Below are 19,301 nucleotides of genomic sequence, written 5' to 3'. Positions count from 1 at the left end.
CCCGCCGCCGAGGAGACGAGCGACGCGCTGCTGGTGCTCGAGGCGCTGGAGCCCGACGAGGCCGGCAGCGGCTCCGAGGAGGACCCGGGCAGCCCCGACGGGCAGGAGCCGCCGCGCGGAGCCGCCCGCGCCAACGGGAGGAGCGGGACCGGCCCCGGCCCCGCGCCGCCGCCCGGGGCGGGCTGCAGGAAGGGCTCGCTGCGGGTCCGCCTCCGCCGCCTCTTCCGCACCAAGAGCTGCAGCGGAGGCTCGGCCGCGGGGGACGCCGCCGCCACCGGGAGCCGCCACGCCGGGGACCTGCCCGCCTCGGCCGGGAGCCTGACCGACGTGTGCGGGGCCCGCGGCCGCGAGCAGGAGGCGGGCAGGTACGGGACGGGACGGGACGGGGGGGCACGGGACGGGGGGGCACCGGCGGTTTGTCGGCGGCCGGAGCGGCCTCGGGATCGGTGCTCGCGGCTCGGCTGGGCTACGGGACTGGGGAGGTCGGGGGGGGGACTCCCGGGGGGAGCGGGGCGCTTCGGGCTGGGGGAGCAGCACCGGGCCAGCTGGGCGCCTGGTGAAGCCAGTGCTGGTGCGGGGGGGCGGCCCAGGGGACCTCAGCCCCTGGGAAACGCACCCTGAGAGCGACCTCTGGGGATGCTGAGCCGCAGCCCAGGGCCTCCCGGTGCCAGCTCCCTGTGCCCTGCTGGTTTCCTGGAGCTCCTGAGCCTGGCGCTTGGGCTCCAGCCTTGGTGCTGGTGGGCAGAGCACGCTGTGCAGGATGAGGCCCGAGGAGGTGCTGGGGGGCCTGATCCTGGCACCCCTGCATGGGGCTGGCCAAGCCGCGGGGCTTTACATCGTCATCTTGCTCGGCTTTTCTGCTCTGGCTCCAGCTGCTCAGAGGCCGCAGCGTTCGTCCAGTGTGGGATTTGAAAGCTGCCCTTTGCCGGCGGCTCCCGTTCCTCCGACAGGCTGGCACGGGTGCCGTCACGAGAGGGCACGTCACCGCGCGGCGGAGCCACCAGGCTCGTGGGCTCTGCCAACAGCTGGCCCTCCGCAGGGCGCTGAGCTGCTGCCTGGCACCACCAGGACCTTCTGCAGCAGCGTCTCCGTCCTGTAGCTGCTTTTAGCAGCTGGCCCCTATTGCTCGAGTCGCTGAGGGCGCGTGGCTCGGCCCCGCTGTGCGTGGGGACTGTGCGGGTTCTGGGTCATGTTGGTCTGAGTTGTTCACGCTGGTGTGTGTGAGCCTGGCTGTGATGTGCTCCCGGTGCCAGCCTGGTGGCACAGGCCGAAGGGGAGCGTTTCTGCAGCGGCCGTGAGCTGCTCGATGCCAACAGAAGGCGAGGTGCCCTGGTGCTGTGCTGCAGAGCCTGCTTCCCACAGCACCTCCAGCAGCAGGTGGGAAACTCCTCGCAGGAGGCAGCGAGAAGGAACCCTTCTGAGGCCTGCCCGCCTGCTTCTGGCCGGCCTGGAAGCGGCGTTAAATAACTGAATGCACCTGGAGCGCTGCAGGGTCGGCGTTCCTCCTGCGGGGGTCCTGGGGCAGCCCCCGGGGTGGACGCAAAGCTGGCGTGAGGCGTGTGTGGAGCCGCTGCCCCCGGCCAGGCTGGGCCCCGAGCTCCGGTCTGTGCTCACCGGGTGCTTTGGCCGTGAAACCGTCGTGGGGGCAACGAGGCTGAAATTTCCCCTGTTGCAGCAGGGGAGGCGGCTTCCAAGGTGGGACAGCCCCATCTGCACCGGCCCCTGGCCCGCAGCTGCTTGGAGCACTGGAGCGTGACCTCTGTGTGCCTCACGTGGGAGGGTGTGTTAGTTTTATACACAGCTTCGTTTGCCACAAACGACCAAATGTGCCTCCACCAGCAGTGTGCCAGGTTGCCTGTAAGGACACAGTATTTTGCTAACGCACTTGTGGTTTTTTCACTCCTTGTTCTTCTCGTCGACGAGAGCGAGGAGTCCTCAGGACTTCCCCGTGCTGGGCTCGGCCAGTGGAAGGCTGGCGGTTCCATCTCGGGGGCTCAGAGCAGGAGAGAACCATGATGCTGCCTGGGCTTTCCCTTTTGTCGGAGAGTTTCATGGTCACTGCTGGGGGAAGTGCTGACTTCTCACGCTCCAGCGTCGTGGAACTGCTGTGCTAATTAGGATTTTAACAAAGGTTAGTTCAAGGTGCCTGATGCAGCAGCTGTTGTGGTTCAGGGACTTCTCCACTGCCTCCAGCTTTGGGAGCCCCCTCCTGAAGAGGTCCCTGTTATTGGAGCGACACTTTCTGTTCTGTGGAGCACCGGTGGGAGCTGGAGGTTGTGCTCGGCGTTGGCCGTCCCCTGCCCGTTAACGGCCCCACGAGGTCAGCAAGGAGCGGTCCGTGCTGCTGAGCACCTGCTCCCGGCGTGCGGCTCTCCCCTGGGCGCTGCTGGCGAACGTGGCTCTTGGTCTGCAGTGGGGTTGGTCTGGCTCTGCCTGGACACTGCTGAGAACCAGCTCCCGGTGTGTGGAGCTGCATCCCGTAGTGCCAGGCCCCGAGGCAGCGCCGAGCAGCTCTGCTTCCCGCCTGCACACGCGATTCAAAGCAAAGCAGCCCCGCTGGCTGGAACCAGCGGCTGGGCTCTGAGATGCGAGAGGCTTGGAAACTAAATGTGGAGCGTGAGGCTTCTCCCCCAGGGCCTGGGTGTAAGGATTTCAAGGCTGCAGCTGTGAAACTGCTCTTCTTGAAGCATTTGTACCGCAGAGGTAAACAGGAGGTTAGGGGGCAGTTCTGGGTTGCAGCGGTTCAGGGGTCAGGGCAGGCAGCCCTGAGCTGCAGGAGGTGGTGTATCCACGGCTGTATCGATGGCCTGACCTTGTTCTTTTAATGTTTCTCTATAACGTGCCTCCAGTAGTGCGTAGCCAGCTGGTGGGCAAGACTTCGGACGTGCTAAAAGGCTGCCGGCAGTCACTGCTGCAGGACGGGCCACATCGACGTGCTCCCCGCTGCAGCCCAGGCTCGTGCGGGCCCGGTGGGTGACCCCGAAATCCCCGTGTGCTGCAGCTCGAGGCGCTCCTGGTCCCGTGTCTGTGAACCTGTGCGGTGTCCGTGCAGCGTTCCGTCCACGTGAAGCGCTTCTTGCTTTCACCCTGCTGCAGATGTGAGCTCGCTAGAAAGGAGCGATCGCAGAAATCTGTCGCTGGCTGTAAGATGCTGGCAGGAAACGTGGCTGCTCTGGTAACAGCGGGGTGCCGGCAGTGCTCCTTACCTCTGCTTTAGGACGTGGGAGCAGAGCGCTCGCTGTATTACAGGGCTGGCTGCTGTTACCCGCAGTGTGACTGGGGGCGCGTGTGGCTGGTGAATTGCCCTCCTTTGAGGGCAAAAAACCTACCCCTCGAGTAGGTGTGAGAGCCTCGAAATGGAAACGCTTCCAGGCATTTCAGTGGGGCTTTGTGTATCGAGATGCCGAGTTCTCTCAGCTCTTTTATCGGCAGTCCTGCAGCATCAGTTGTTCACTGCTGTGTGACCCTGACGTTGCTGGAGCTCAGCCACTCGGGGTGCCCTGCGAAGGGCCGGGGCGCTCCCATCCGCGCCGTGCTGCTGGGCCGTATGGGGCCGGAGCTCACGTTCCTGCTCCCTGCAGGCTGGTGGAGTTGTGTCTGATCAGCGCAATCCTTCCGAGCGCTGTGAAGCCTTGCCCAGAGCTGCTCTTCCCTGAAGCTGTGCCCAGCCTGCTCGGGAGGCTGTGATGAGACCGGGGCTGGGCCGTGGGGCCTGGGAGGACATTGGAGGGGACGGGGACGGTCTCGGAGCTCCCCTGGGTCCCTGCTCTGGCCACGTGCAGTGGGACTGGTTCCTCCGGGCGGCTCGGTGAGGCTGCGCTGTGCAACTTGGGGTGACCTTGTCCGAGTCAGCACGGACACGCAGTCAGATGTGTCCCGGTGTACCGGGGGCTGGGAGGACCCTGGGCAGGAATCTGCGGCACCGGAGCCTCCCTGGCCTTCAGCTTTGCTCTTTTCCTCATGTGGAAGTGGGGTTCTGGCCCCAGGGTGCTTCCAGCCCCGGAGTGGTCCCTAAGCAGAGTTTTTGGGTTGAGATAGCGGAGTTTGGACAGCTCCTTTCTCGCTTTCCGTCGCGAGGCCCGCAGTGCTGGCCGGGCAGCGGGCCGCGTTGTCCAGCTCGCCCCAGCCCTGGGGCTGCCGTGCCCCTGGTGTTCTCTCCGCCTCGGTCTGTACAAAGCCCTTCGGCACTGCAGCAGGGAGGGTGCTGGAAGGACTGGTTCCCTGCGTGGGGAGAGCTCGGGGGTAGCTCCAGCCTCGTTATAAAATCGCTGTTTTGGGAAGGAAGCTTTGGAGGAATTACGGGTGCTCTTGGATGCCCACCGGAGGCGCCTTTTCAGCCGTTTCCATCCACCTTGATGCTCCGGGCTTAGCTTCCCTGCCCTTCGCTGCCTCCTGGAACGCTGCGGGGAGGTGGCAGCCTCCAGACGCCGCGCGAGGGCATTCGGCGTGCTGGCTGTCGGCACAGCCCGCGATTGCGCAGGGCCCCAACCTGTTTGGCTGCGGCGTTTGGCAAGGCCTGGTCCAGAGAAATGGTGCGGTGCCTGTTGTGAAACAGCTGCTTGGCTCCGGTTACGATACTTGCTTGGGTTTTTTCTTTCCAAAGAGTTTATTAATTACCTAGTTAGAGATTTGCTTAGTAGCAGGACGGAGACCTAGCTTTGCTGGTTGACTGTCCTACTTAAGCCAACACGCGGCTCTAGGAGTCGAATGAGCACGCAGCGTTGAGCTGTCTCAAACCCCTGTAAATCATGGTGAAGGCTCTCCCAGTCTGGGAGATCAAACGGTGTTTTCTTCTTCTGGGATGCACCGAGTCTTCCCATCCCTATTCATGATGTTTTTTTTTTTTATTTCCAACAGGAAACACAGACTGACAAGAACTCAAAGTGCCTTTTCCCCGGTTGTTTTCAGCCCCCTCTTCACAGGTAAGGATCTGAGGCGTGTACGGTGGGGCCTGCCATTTTGCTACGACCGGAGCAGCGTACGTGTAACGACAGCTCCTGACCTGTGACCCTGGGGGTAGCTCCTGTGTCCTGCGTGGCCTCAAACCCGAACCCAGAGGAGCTGTAGGGAACGGGGGTGTTTCACGTCAGCACTTCGCAGTTCCTCCTGTCGAGACACGGGTCTGAGCTGTGCTAGAGGCGAGGTTCCTTCCTCCACGGGGGCTTTTTACACTGGTGGTTCGGGAGCTCCCTGTGGAGCAGGGGCTGTGCCCGTGCTCCCCTCCTGTGGTCCGAGGGGAGCTGTGGGGCTGAAACTGCTCCGTGGGGCAGCACCTCCCCGCGCAGCTTCTGTCCTCTGCGTGCTTCCCCTCTCCCTCCCTGCTGGTTTCTGACCTTCCTCTTTCTGCTGGGGGAAGCTGGCTGCTTTATAAATGGCACAAGGGGGAAGTCCTGCTCTGCTGGCGGCTGATACCGAGAGCCTTCTGGTCACGGTCATGTGCCTGGTGTGTGTGTGTCGGCAGCGAGAGCGGCCCCACCTGCGGGGCTCGGGTCCTCTGCCGGCGAGTCCTGCCTTAAAGCTCGCGGAGAGCAGGGCTAAGGGCACAAGGGAGCATTTGTCGGGTGTGTGCAGAGCTTCACCGCGGTGTCACAGGGCTCAGGAACAAAGTAAACGCCTGTTGAGAGGCTTGTTGCAGGGCTAAGGACTCGCAGGTTCTCGCGGCTCCTTCAGCCCTGCAGAGATGGAGTCGTTCAGGGGCGATCGGGCTGTGCCGGTGCCCGTTGTCTTCTCCGTTCTCGTACCCCTTCAGCTGATGTCCTGATAGCAGGGCAGCACGCGGAGGATGCTTCCTGCGAGATGTGACTGCTTTTGTGTGTCACATGCGTTTACTCAGCAAATCGGGGCTGGTGAAAGCAAAAGCTGCTCCTAGCACCGTCAGCTGTTACTAGGGGAAGCTGCGGGCACAGATCTGTGGCTCTTGAGCCTCGTTACGTGGCCGTGCGTGTCTTGGCTTCAAAAGAATATTTAACAGGAGAGCATGGAGTGGACAAGTTCCTGCTGTAAATCTGGGAGGTTGGTTTAATTGCTAGCTTACCCTATTAACTGTTTTTCAAATGGCTTATGTCCATTTTTGCAGGTCGGTGGAGTGGTGGCAGAGTCCTCCAGGAGCTGTTCCTTTGCGGAGGGCTGTGCCAGCACCCCCAGCGTGAACGTGTCTGCCCCTTAATGGCTTTGATTTGTTGGTGACTTCGGCCTTACCCAGCTGAGGTCTGTGCCGAGGATTTCTGAGGCTGGGGTCGCCAAAGGACTCAAGTGCCTGGCCCAGCTTGCTTGGGTTTCCCGGTGACTTGCTTTCAGGTCAGCGTGAGGGCCGAGCTGGGGCCGGCAGAGGTCCCCGGGGAAGCGGTCCGTGCCTCCTGGGCTGCAGGTGCCCGCAGCTGCCATCGCTGCTGGGCTGGGAAGGGTTTGAAAGCTGGGCTCCTGCAGCCCCCCTTGGTCTCGTCGCTTTTTGTTTGTACGAGGCGAAGGCAGCCCAGCCTACGTGGCCGCTTTATTTGTAGGGCGTGGAGATGAAAGGGTGGCTGCGTGTGCACCCACACCCATCGCTCCCCCGGGGAGAAGGTGCCGCGGATAATAACCAGGCCTAAATACCCATCGTAACGCTGCTTATTAGTAGATAGGGCTTCTGCAGGCGGGAGGAAGCTGAGTCAATGCTGTCCTGTGCCCTGTGTGGTAAATACCTGGAGGTACGGACCGAGAGGCCGGGGAAGTTTTTCCATCTGGAGCAGAACTGGGGCTCAGCCCCAGCAGTCGAAGTCTGACGCAGCCGAATCCTGTGGTCCCTGGGACCACGGCTCAGGTGTGTGTGGTGCCCTGGTGTTGGTTAGTGCTTGTGACAGCTGGGATAGATTTTATTTTGGAAAGTTCCTTGGCTGGGCTAACGCCGCTCAGTCCTCTCAGGAGTTAGCTGCTTTTCTTCCGCTTCAGTCTTGATGCTGACGTTCTGGTGCTGATGGTTTAGCCTTGGTTGGATGCCTTCATTTTTCACCCATGAATTTAGATTAATGTTAGGCTTTACTAGCTTATGTTAGACGTCTCCGTCTGTGTTGTCATTTTCCCAAACCAGAGTCCTGGGTCTGGAGCCTTTAGGTGGGTTCCAGCAGTTGAACGTGGAGGCCTGTCCAGCTGGCACCTTCACGGCCTGGGGGATAGAAGGTATTTCTGTTAGATCGGCTGTTTGTAGGCGAACTCCAACTGGAATTAACAGGTGTGTTATCGTAGCTGTGTATCAGCAGGGTAGGGCTGTGAAGCCATTCCCCAAGAATTACATAAAGTGCCAGTGCTGTACGTCGGTGACGAGTGCTGCAGGAACTCGGTGCTTCCCCATCACCTGCTGCTGGTCCATCGCTCCCTTACTCCTGGCCCATGGGCAGAGGTCCCAGCCCCTTCCCCTCTCCCCCTGCCTCCCTGCGTGCCCGGGAGCTGCGGCACTAACAGTCTTGCTCCGCCAACCTCCAGGTGAAACGGTGTCACTAGTGGACGTGGACATCTCCCAGCGAGGACTGACCTCCCCTCACCCTCCAACTCCTCCGCCTCCTCCACGAAGAAGCCTCAGCCTGCTAGGTACGGTGCCGTGCCTCTCGGGAGCCCGTCCGTGTTTGTGTCCAGGAGCACAGAAGCTGTCTGCCCGTGCTGAGCCACAGCAGGGCCTCGCTGCCTGCTCCCCCTGCCCCAGCAGGGTTTCTTGCTGTTTCTGGTGGTGTCGGTGTTCCTTGGCAGGAGGGGAGGGTTGTGGTGGAGCCATGCGAGGTGGGACGTGATGCGCTGATTTCGCAGCGCCTCCTCTGATATGGCTGCCCACAAAAACATCCCTCCCTTCCTCCCGTCGCCTGCCCAGGCCGGTTCCCTCCCCTGCTTCAGTCTGTGGAAGGGAGGCTTTGGGGAGGATGGTACCAGGAGCCTGGCGTGGCTGCTCGGCGTCCTCCTCTGGAGGCTCCTCTCTGAGCTTAGCACAAGTCAGCCTTGGTGAGCAGCACCCAACGTGCGCATCCCGCGTGCTAGGGCAGCGCTGTGTCTGTGAAGTCGTCTGTAAATGCTTGTCTTGTGCTGCACGCTGGGCTGGAGAACTAACACCTTCGCTCCAGGTGTGTGTGCACAAACCTCTGAGTGTGCTGAGGATGGGTCGCTTCGGCACCGCAGCAGTGCCCTGCTCTCAGAAGCTGCTGGAGCACTGTGAGCTCTCCAAGAAGAGCTCCATCTTCTGCTCCAGGCGGTGCTCGGTGCTGGTTTGCTCAGCAGTGCAGGGCTCGCTCGCTTTGTTTTCTGAATGTCTCTTGCCTCTGTTCTCTCCTAGATGATATCAGTGGGACGCTGCCTACATCTGTCCTAGTGGGTCCGATGGGGTCTTCCCTGCAGTCTTTCCCTCTGCCTCCGCCTCCTCCACCCCATGCCCCAGGTCAGCTTAGCTTTAGCAGCAAGGCTTTAGTTCTCCAGGGATTTGGGCTTTGCAGCTCTTCCTGGTTAACTTTAAGGCTGCACTTAAGACTAACAGCAGCAGTGCTGCCTCCTCTGCCCGCTTAGGGACACGCGGTGCTGCTGATGGTGTGCCCTGGTGTCAGGGCTCTGGTTTCCTGGCCTCGGTCCTTTGTCTGTTTTCCATGTGCTGTGGCTCTTCTGTTGCCCCCAGTTGTTTTCCTGAAGCTTGTAACTGCACCAGCTTTATTCTCAGTTCAGCATCTCCCATTTTCTCTGCTTCTTCTTGGGTCCAGCAGAAGCACAGCCCCTGGCTGTGGACTGCTCCGCGTGCTTTGGGTGGCAGCAGAGTCAGACAGTGGCTGCAGGAGCAGGGCTCAGCTCAGGAGCCCAGGCTCTGCCCGCCTGCCGTGCAATCCAGCTAAATAGCACGTGAGGATGTTCCTTATACAACTCCCCTTTGGTTTTCAGTTTCCTGCCCTTCAGGACCCACGGGGCTTTAATTACCCCCTTGTTATGAACTAAGTTGTTGGGATGGGTTAATTCCTTCCAGCTGGTGCCACCTGGCACTTCCCTTGGCTTCCCTCCAAGCTGGCTTAAGGAAATAGGTGAGGGCTCTGAATGAGTCACCTTGGAAGAGCCAGGAGGTGACTCCTGCCGTGTCCTTCACGAGGACGCTGTCCTCCTGGCCATCAGTCCTGCTTCCTCATCTCCCTCTGGGGACGGGGCGGCTTGGTTTTGGGGTGAGCTCCCGATGGGTGACCATGGCCCGGACCGTTTCTCCCTCTGCAGACGCCTTCCCGCGGATCGTGCCCCTCCGGCCGATGGAGACGGCGCCCAGCCAGCCCGCCCCGCACCTCCAGTGCCCGCTCTACCGGCCGGACTCGAGCAGCTTCGCAGCCAGCTTGCGGGAGCTGGAGAAGGTAACGTCCTCTCGGTGGGGTGCTGGCAGCACAGGACCTCGGGAGGGGAAGGCTGCGGGTCTAGGCCATGGTTTTTGGGACTGACCAGGAACAAAGGTTTAAGACGGGACAAGAAAACACCACCTGCATTTTTCCCAGTGAGGTTCTTGGTGAGTGTAGAGCAGCATCTGGTCATGCGTGGAAGAACTGTCGTGGTTACATCTGTTCTTTCACTACTTCTGGGTGCTGGATGTGATGTTGCTGTAACCATCTATCTTCCTGCTGAACGTAACCAGGAACTTAAATTTTGGCATTAGAAGTGAATTAACAGTAGCAAGCTGTGCTGTCTTTAGCTGGTGACACTGTCTTCCTTGCTTGTGGTCTGCTGACGTTCCGTGTCTCGCTCCGCAGTGTGGTTGGTACTGGGGGCCGATGAACTGGGAGGACGCAGAGATGAAGCTGAAAGGGAAGCCGGATGGGTCCTTCCTGGTCCGAGACAGTTCTGATCCCCGTTACATCCTGAGCCTCAGCTTTCGGTCACAGGGCATCACCCATCACACCAGGATGGAGCACTACAGAGGTAAGGGCCACGGGGAGCCTGGGGGTGCTCACAGCTGGGGCCTGTGGCTGTGGGCGTTCTGCTCTGTGTCCCAAATCTCTGCTCAAAGCACTGATGTAGCAGAAAAGAGGGAGCAGCATCATGTCCTCACTCCGTGTCCTGCATTTAACCTTGTTGTCTATGCCTTGGGCACAAGTCTCCTTAAAGCGATGAAAAACCAGGGAATAGAAGAGTTCCCCATGCCTCTCCTCAGGCCTTGCTTTAGAAAACTGAACTCAAAGAGAATGATGATGGGGAGATCTGAGATCCCGCGTCACAAAGATGTGATATAGCGAGAGCCGTCGTGCACGGCTGTCCCGATTCCCCAGGTTGAGCTCGTTTCCCTGTGAGATGAGATCTGTTGACATCACAGCTTGTCACCTTGCTTTGTTCTGCTCCGGGGATGCTCAGCAGCGGTGCCAGCTGCCCTCTGTGCAAGTTTCAGCTCCGCTGCTGTGGGCGTTTGTTCTGAGAACTTGGTGGTGTTTGCGCCCCTTCTTCCTGCCATGCTTGCTGTCGTGCATGGGGTCTCTCACCTCGCCCACATGCTTTTTCTGCTCGCCTTCAGGTGTGGTTTTCCGCATCGAACCCCTGCGCAGGCAGCTGCCCTCAGGCTGAGCACAAAGCTCAGCGCAGGAGGAGAGGGCACCGTCAGGACTCCGGCCCCTGCCCTGTACCCAGTGGGCAGGCTGTAATAACAGCTGCCCGTAGAGCATTGTCATCAGGTGTGCTGCCAAATAATGGCTTCTGAGGCTTCCCAGGCAGCCTGCTGGAGGAAACTGGTTTGTGACCTTTCAGGGCAAAGCTCACCTGTTTCACCTCTTGGCCCTTACTCTGGGGACGTCGCTGTGTCTTCCCCCTCCGTTAGCATTGCTAGTGCTGCTCAGCCTGGCAGTTCTGGTCTTGAGCCCCTGTGGTGGGAAGGTGCACCAGCAGTAATTGTAGCCTGCCTAGAGCCGGTTGCCCTGACCATTGCGTAAGGAGGACTGATTTTCATCACCCTGTCCTTAGAGAACTTGTAAGCAGCATTTCCAGCTGGGGGAGATGTGGGGTCGGCTGCACAGAGGATGCTTGTTCACAACTGAGCTTCCGATCAAGCTGCTGCTGCTGCCAGCCCAGTTTCTTGCTCTGGGGCTCGGTACCTGTTCTCAGAGCTCCCGTAGCCAGGTGTCCTTCCTCCCTTTCCCTCAAACTGCGTTTCTTGCTGCACGTGGTGAGGGCTGGTGCTGCTCCATCCCCGGAGCAGCGTTTCCAGCCGTGGCACTGCATCAAGAACTTCATTCCTGGGTCCAGTGCTTCTGTCTGCCTCAGTGGCTCTGTGCTCGCCCCTGGGCGGGCTGCCTTGTGCTGAATGTGCTGCAGCAGCGTGCAAAACTGCAGACCTGCGCACTCTGATAAACCATGAAGATGACAAATGGTCGGGCTGAGCGAATGGTAAAGAGATAAATGCTTGACCTTCAGGTTTCAGGTACTTGGGAGGAAGAAAACATACGTATATATATATATTTTTAGGAGAGCTGAGTAGGCAGCCTGCGGAGGCTGGTGTTTGTGCAATAACCCCCCAGTGATTGTCCTTTGCATCTACTTGCCATTCGTAAGGGCTCGTTCAGATCAGAGATTGCTGGTGCCTGACTGTTTAGCAGGTGTTAACCTGGATCAGTTTCTCACACTGGTCCCTGGTAGGGGTGAGATGCCGTTTCCCAGTAAATCCTACCAGGCTGAGCTGTGGGGAGAAGTGCATTTAAGTTTGTGAGCAGTGTGTAAGCCCTCTGCTGCTTACTGTGATGGCTGGACATCCTCCAGCACTGCCTCTGCTAGGTTTCCTGTGCCGCTGCTGGGGCAGCTGCTCATTCCAAAAGTCCCTGGGCTGGAACACAACTTTGGGTCCCTCTGGTTTAGCTACACCTTCTCCTTGGCATGAGTGCTTTACGAGGATGGGTGCAGGGGCACAAGTCGCTTGCTGCCTCATGGCTCCAGGTTCCAGGGTGCCCGCAGACGGGCGATACGATGCGCCTGCTGCAGTGACCTGCTCCCCGCAGGCCTAGGCTGGAGGGATCACCCCTGGGATCCTGCTGGGCTCCTCCTGGGGAAGCTCTGTTCTGCCAGAGCACTGCCCCATCCCCTTGGTAGCTCCTCGGTCACGAGGGCGTTCTGGCTTGGGCGAGGTTTTGTGGGCAGAAGGGGACGTGGGGGGACAGGGGGACCACAGGCAGCTCTCTGGCACGCGGGGGAGCAGGCAGGGTTCTCTGGTGCAAGACGGGCAGTGTCCACACCACCAAGAGCGTGAGAGCAGTCTGACTCGAGGCTTTAACCTTCTTAGGGATCTCTCAGCAGGTTGGGGCCCTGCCTCCCCTGGGCTGCCCTCCGGTCCCGTGGTTTGCCATTGGAGCCGTGCCTCCTGCGTCAGGTGGCGGTGCCGGCTGGGGGGCTGTCACCTGGCCTCTACAGCATCAGTCCCACATCTCTTCCTGCCAGCAGCGCCCCTGTAACGTCAAACTCTTCTGTTCTGTTGGAAGGGACCTTCAGCCTGTGGTGCCATCCCAAGTTCGAAGACCGCTGCCAGTCTGTGGTGGAGTTCATAAAGAGAGCGATCATGCACTCCAAAAACGGGAAGTTTCTTTACTTCCTGCGATCCAGGGTCCCAGGTGAGTGTCCCGCTGGGTCTGGGGGATGACTCTTGCTCTGTGATTAGCTGCAGGCGTGTTCTAGAGAGGCAGCTTAGTTCAGTTTTTGTCTACTCCCTCAATCAGCTGCTTGGCTATTAGAAAATAAAAGCTGCTCCCTCTACTTGCTTGGCTACTAAAGCCCAGCTGCCTTCCCTCCCCCTGCCTCGGGGCTGCTTTGCAGAGAAACCTTTCCGTGCTTTGCAGCTTCCCAGTTCTCCCTTTGCTGAGACCCACCTGGGGCTGCCGAGAGGAGAGGCATTAAACTGAGTGCATGGGAGCGCTTCCAAGTGGGGAGCTGAACGTGAGCCTCGAGTGATGGATGCTGTAGGTTCAGAGTCCCCAGGGGGACCGTGGTGCCAGGGCACATCCACAGGCAGGTGCTCGCGAGCACGAGGAGGTGTTGAGAAGCTTTGCAGCACGTTTGATTGCATGGTGCTGGGATTGCAGGGCGCTTATCTTCCCATCCAGCAAAGTCCGGTCCTTCTGAATGGGCTCACATCTGCCTCCTGCGAGGGCCAGGCTGGCAACTGGGTCAGCGTCGTTATCATTTTTTTTTTTTCTGGTTTTGACTCAGCTGTCATTGCGTGTCAGAAAGCTAGCTGAAAATCCTGTGTGAAAGAAAGGGAAGAGTGCCAGCTGAACAAACACTGCTGGCTTGGGGGAGAGCGGCAGTGGGGAGCAGGAGCTGGAGGGAGGATGAGAGGTGGTGCTTTGAGCACAGCACCAGAGCAGGAGGGAACGCGGCCGCGGTGAAGCGAGGCACGGTGGTGAAGCAAAGGGGCAGGATCGAGAAGATGGCCAAGGCCCTGCTGGGGACGTGGTGCGGGGAGGCGCTGGGCAGGTGGGGAAGGGGTGGGATGTTCCCGGCTTCAGGCTGGCTCTGGCTCGCCCTCGGGATCGGAGCAGAGCTGGAGTCACAGCCCAGACCTGTTCAGTGTTGCCCCCTGCTGCAGAGATGGCCAACAGCTGGAAACCTGATTTATAACGTGGCCGAGCTTTTGGAGAGAAGGCTGCAAAGCTACTGCTGCCTCGCATCCTTCCTGCGAGAAATTCCTTCAACTTAAAGATACCAAAATGCTCTACCTCCCCAATCCTACGAGCTATTCCCCTTGAGAACAGAGCTTTGTGGACTTTCCAGCTCTACAAGCAAATGCCTTAGCAGAAAGGATTTGCTCTAGGAAATGTCTTTCAAAGAGGAACGGAATCCCCCTGCGCAGCGCCGTGCACCTGCCGGGGGGTCCCTCGCCGCCTGGTGCCAGCCCCTCTGAGCTGCCAGCCGGCTGTGCGGCCGTCCCCGCGCTGCTCCGAGCTGCTGCGCCTCCATCCCCGAGAACCCGAGTCTCACGCTGATGCCTGATCTTTAGTGGGAGAATATTTAGGATCTGCATCTCCCCGGTGTGCTCGTTAGTGCTGTGCTCCTGCTGAAGCGCTAACCGCCTCCCAGGGGAGGGGGATGTTTCCAGCGAGCGCCTGGCTCCTGGCGCTGGGGCACGCGGCCAGCACGGCGTGCAGAGCTCGTGCTGCGTCCCTGTAGCTGCTGGCTGCACTCCCGGAGGCTAATTCCTTTTTGGTAGAATAAGGAGGGGGGGGAACCCAGCCTTCAATTGATTCCTGTTCTTTGCTTTCTCAAAAGCTGGCTCACAGCTTCCTGAGCTGCCTGGAGCAGTTCTGAGCCCATCTTAGTGTGAAGAGCTTTCCCTTTTCTCCTTTCACTCCATTGCCCTCAGAGACAGGCCAGCAGGAGGGGGTTAGAGTGTAACTAGCTCTGAATCCTCCTGCAAAGACAGATAAAACCTTACGCTGCGAATGAGCCCAGCTCCCGTAGATCCCTTCTGGTGCTCCTGCTGACCTCTTGGTTCTGTGGGCTTGATTGTTGCTCTTAACTCGGGGGGAGGAGGTTGTGGGGCGGGGGGCAGCTGGATGCAGCTCCTTTTCAGCTGTGCAGGGCTGCTCCCTGCGTGGGGAGCTGGCTCTGCCCGGGCTGCTCCCGCCTCTGCCTTTGTGCCCAGCCTCGTGACCCCAGGAATGAGCAACTCCTGCGCAGCTTGAGCTGTCCAAATCCCCAGCCTTTTAATGCCTCGATACAGCTACCCAAAGGGTTATGCAGAGCGTACGTGCCGGTCACGCTGCCTGCCTTTCCCTTTGGCTTTCTTCTGCAGCCTTTCGAAGGCCGGTTGCTCCTCGGTGTGAAGGGACCCTTCACCGCTAGTCCTGGGGGAGAGGCGGTTGGGTTGGCAGTATCCTGGCTCTGCCTTACCACTGGTGGCTGCAGGTGGCCTGAGAGGAGAGCTGGAGGGAGCTGCTGTAGCCTCGTGAGGGAGGCTGGAGATACCTCGTGGTATCGCCTGTGTTTGGCTGGTGCTGAGCCTCCTGGGCGCAGCCTCGCGGAGAGCTGCGGTTCCCAGGGACCAGCGCTCCCTTTGGGGATGGGTTATGGTCTGTATCTGGCACAACGCTCTTCTCCAACACTGCTTTTTTTTCCAAAGGTCTCCCTCCAACACCTGTCCAGCTCCTGTATCCAGTCTCCAGGTTCAGCAACGTCAAATCCCTTCAGCACCTTTGCCGCTTTCGGATCCGGCAGTTGGTCCGGATCGACCACATCCCCGAGCTGCCGCTGCCCAAGTAAGTCCCAAGGATTAGGCTGGGGAGAAGATGCTTTCCTTCTCGCCATGGCACGCAGAAGACCTCCGTGTCGGCAGCAAGGGCTTTGGGAGGGAGTAGTTGACTTGGTGTTTTCGGCCTTGGGTCAGCAGGGTAAATGTCCTGCGGGGCACAGGGGTGCGGCTGAGTGAGGTGTTACGGCCAGCGCCACTGCCAGGAGCACGGGCTCCTGTTCCTGCTGGGGGAGAGGTTCTGGTCCCCCTTTGCAGAGGCTGGCGTGGGCTGAAGCTCCTGCCCGTGCCTTCCCCAGGCCCCTGATCTCCTACATCCGGAAGTTTTACTACTACGACCCCCAGGAGGAGGTGTACCTGTCGCTGAAGGAAGCTCAGCTCATCTCCAAACAGAAGCAGGAGACCGAATCCTCTACGTAGCGAGGCCGGCTCGCCCATCGTGTTGCTGTCACTGATGGTACGTGCGTGGTCCGTGCGTGTCCCGTGGGGTGCAGCATGAATCAGGCTGCTCCCTCTGATTGCGAAGGAAAGACAAAAGCCTCCCTAAGGAGGCCGTTGGCTCCCACCAGCCTTTTTCCTGCACTTCTGGGGAGACGAGCAAGGCTTCTGCTGCTTGCTTGTGCTTGTTTTGTGCCTTCACAGGCCTGTGCTCGCTGTTGTGCCAAACCCCCAGCTCTGGGGCAGATCTGGCCACGTCAGGCGGGCTGTTTGATCCCTTTCCTCTCTCTCCCCCACCAGGAATTTGGTTGTTGCCATCCAGTAGCCCAAGTCAGGCAGTGGTGGGGACGAGGCACGTGAAGGTGAAGCCTGCTTCTGCGGTGTGACTTCTGCTCTCAAGCTCTTTTGTAGAGAGAAGAGGGTTCAAGACTCCTAAGAAGCACAGCAGAAGGGGACCAAGGGTCTCGGCTCCTGGCTGGGAGCGAGGGGGTCTTGGAGGCAGCTGAGCCCAGCTCGGGGACTCCTTGCAGAACAAAGAATGTCACGGCACTATGTTCGATTTTTTGAAAGTTTTATTTTTGATGTCTTCATTTTTTTTTTTTTTTGGGGGGGGGGGGTTATTTTCAGCATGAGAAATACTGTCTTATGATCAGCTGAATTTTATTATCCTCCCTTGGAAACTTCGAGGTGAGGAGAGAGAAGGGGACTCTCTGGGAAGATGGCCTGCTCTGGGCCTGCTCTGCGGAGGTGAGGCAGCCAGGGAGCGGCTGGGAGGCAGCCCGAGCCAGAACCTGACGCAGTTCCGCAGAGCAGCCCCTGGGGAGCACGGGGCACGGCTCCCCTGCTCCCTGCGATCTGGAGGAGGGGGCCAGGCCTCGTCCTGGGCAGCTGAGCTTTGCTACTGGACTTGCAGGATGGCCTTAAAGCTGGGCCCAAGGAAGGAAAGGCCCGCGAGCCGTTCGGATGTCCTGGAGCCTTCTGCCACGCGGCGCGGTTGCTGCTGCACCGGGGAGCAGGGGCTGCCCCTCCGGGGAGGCGGCGTTCCCCCGAGCAAACACTGGAAGATCTCACCCAACTGTGATGAGTGGAAGGAAGGTGGCAAAGCTGTCGCTGTCACTTCGGCAGCGGCCTGTGGACCAAAGGTACTCGCTGAAGTGATCTCGGTCTGGCAGAGCCTCGGGACGAGCACTTTGAGCCTTTCTGCTGGCTGTCTCTAGAAGCTGTGAATGAAGTGGCTTTCTACTGAGGTGTGAAGGGTCCCGATCGGTGGCTGCTGGGGCGTGGAGGCGTCTCTGGGGTGACTCGGAGCAAGGAACAGCTGAGGGTTCTGGAGCTCGCTGCCTCCTCTCCCCGGGGTGCCCGTGGAGCCACCGCAGCTCAGGAACAGGACACCAGGCGAGACGGCAGCTCTTAGCACTGGCTGCAGCACCCACGTCCCTCAGTCCTGGTCTGCTGTTTCATCTGCCACAGCAACTGCAAAGAGTTTGCATTTCATGGTGAAGTTTAAAGTTTGCCCGAAGCGATGCTGAGGAGTCTCAAAGAATCTTTTCTCCGGTATTGAAACAAGCCTGTGTTCTTGGGTGAAAGAAACACCCATCCTGCAGCCGGGCCTGAAAATGTGATGCTGTGTGTGGCCTGGGTCTGCAGATGGGGTCAGTGCCCTGTGAGCTGGATGTGGTTGTTCGGGAGCTGCTGGGACTTTGTTCTTGCCCCGCAGAATGATCTATGTCCTTGAATTATCCACAGTCCTGTGGATCTTAAAGCAGCCTTGAGAAATCCTGATTGTCTGCCTATGCCAAGTGCTGCTGCAAAGGGTGCTAACTAATCCTGGTCTCCCTTTCTTAACCACCGCCTCTGGCCTCGCTTTCAGTCTTGGAAAAAAAAAAAAGGGTTTTACAAGATTTGGCTTCCAGATGAAACCAATAATTAATCTTCAAAATCTGTAGAAATACCTCATCGGACACTACCCGCTGCCGACTGCGTTGTCGGGTATCAGGACGGGGTGGCTGCCCCACGATGTGCTGGGTGCCGTACCTCAGCCCATGGTGAAATGTGAGCTCATCTGCTCCGCAGCCACCGCGTCCTCCCTGCGTGGGGGGCAGGCGTTCGTCCCTCTGCAGCCCTTGCCGTGTCCCCCCCCTGCAGACCCCCAGCTCCTACCAAGCCATCAGCCCGCAGAAAGCGCAGCTGCTGCGACCAACGCACGGCACAACGGGGGGAAGCACCCACGTCCTTGTGCACGGGAAACCTGAATATCAGCGCGCCTGGCCCTGCTGCATCTCAGCTGCTCACGTGCTGAGGATTTGAATCTTCCACCTTATCCGTATGCTGGAACAGAAAATCTTCCCCACAGCCATGGCTGGGCTGACCCTCAAGTGTCTTACACCGCGCCTGCAAAGCAAGAGTGCGCCCAATGCAAACGTCTCCTGCAAAGCTTCCCTCCCAGAGGACACCCTGGAGAGGAGGACACGATGGCAGGGGGCAGGCGATGGCCTCCTGGCTGTGACCTGGGGGAGCTGTGAATGTCCCCTTGCCGCAGCCGGGCACAAGCCGGTGTCTCCCAGGCGTGGTGGTGGCAGCATTTTCATTCCATGCCTGGTCTGGTAGGGGGGGACTGGGTATGGTGCAATAACAGCACCTGGGTTTGGGAAGGGGGATGGCCGGACTGGGGGAGAAGCAGCACTGGGACCCTGCTGCCCCAGTCCTGAAAAGCACCACCTGGGGCTGCCTGGGTGTGCCGGTGTTTGTCCTTGTGCCAGGACGCTGTTTGCCTGGGCGTTCTCAGCTCAGCATCGATCTCCTTTCGCGGCCAAAGGAAGGGGAAGAGTTCAGCGTGGTTTGTCCGGGCTGCCTCGAGCCCACTGCTGCTGGGCTGGGAGCAGAAGGGGGCTGAGCGCCCAGAAAGCTCATCCTGTCCTGCCGGGCATGCGGCACCATACATATCCGTCCCAATTTAAACCCCAGAGGTGTTTTTTCATGGAAGCGTGTTTGCTGTGTGAGCACGTGCAGGGAGGCAGATGAGCTAGGGGCAGTGCAAAGCCATGCACCCCCCCCAGAGGCTCGGTGATGCTCAGGGCAGTGCAAGGCCAGGAGCCATCCGGGGGGAGCCCTTTGGGGGCTCCCTGGCAGCAGGACCCCCAGGGAGGCACCTTCCAGCCTTCAGCCTCAGGTCCATGCAGGTAACATCCAACACGTGCATGGCTTTACACCAAGAGGTCTGAGCCTGCCCCTCAGGGGCTGGGTGGGGGCCGCGTGCCCACCCCCGGGCTTTACCTGGGAAGTCCCTGGTGGAAGCTGGGGGGCAGCGCCCGGCGCTGGGTGGGGGCTCCCAGGTGGGAACGGAGCTGGGGAGAGGAGCCAAGGGCAGCGGCTCCCAGCGCAGCGAGCAGGAGGCGCGGGGCCAGGGAGGCTCCCAGCCGGGAACCACCTCTGTAGAAATGCAGCTTTGCTTAATTTTCTTTTTTTTTGTGTGTGTGTGTGCTTAATTTATTAAAATAGTTGCTGTATAATTTATTTTCATAAACTATATTAAAAAGTTACTAAATGGTTAAAAGAAAAAGAACAGACTTGCAGGCCAATCTTTCAGAAGATGAAATGTTTTTTGATATAACGCGACAAATGCACTTTGGGTGTGTTTGGTTATTTTTGGGGGTGGGGGTGGGGGGAGCCTGGC

General features: G+C 59.4%; 2 protein-coding genes across 2 annotated transcripts in view; both read left to right on the top strand.

The window, feature by feature from the left end:
* On the top strand, nucleotides 1–17,509 carry SOCS7 (suppressor of cytokine signaling 7; the record flags this gene model as incomplete). The annotated part of the gene is made up of 10 exons (XM_035347496.1): nucleotides 1–365; nucleotides 4,858–4,922; nucleotides 7,459–7,563; nucleotides 8,294–8,395; nucleotides 9,205–9,335; nucleotides 9,726–9,894; nucleotides 12,429–12,557; nucleotides 15,065–15,200; nucleotides 15,490–15,647; nucleotides 15,929–17,509. Coding segments are annotated over 9 exons (1,323 nt in total), but the record flags the coding sequence as incomplete, so codon positions are not given.
* Nucleotides 17,510–18,226: 717 nt separating this feature from the next.
* Nucleotides 18,227–19,301, top strand: part of ARHGAP23 (Rho GTPase activating protein 23) — a 30,550-nt gene continuing 29,475 nt past the window's right edge. The window contains exon 1 of the mRNA XM_035347766.1: nucleotides 18,227–18,231. The gene's annotated coding sequence lies outside the window, so the exon portion shown is untranslated. The remainder of the gene's footprint in view (nucleotides 18,232–19,301) is intronic.

This window comes from Oxyura jamaicensis, chromosome 27, assembly GCF_011077185.1.
Source record: "Oxyura jamaicensis isolate SHBP4307 breed ruddy duck chromosome 27, BPBGC_Ojam_1.0, whole genome shotgun sequence".
NCBI classification, from domain to species: Eukaryota; Metazoa; Chordata; class Aves; order Anseriformes; family Anatidae; genus Oxyura; species Oxyura jamaicensis.
Note: the sequence above shows the minus strand (reverse complement) of the source record. Positions and strands in the feature narration are given on the sequence as shown.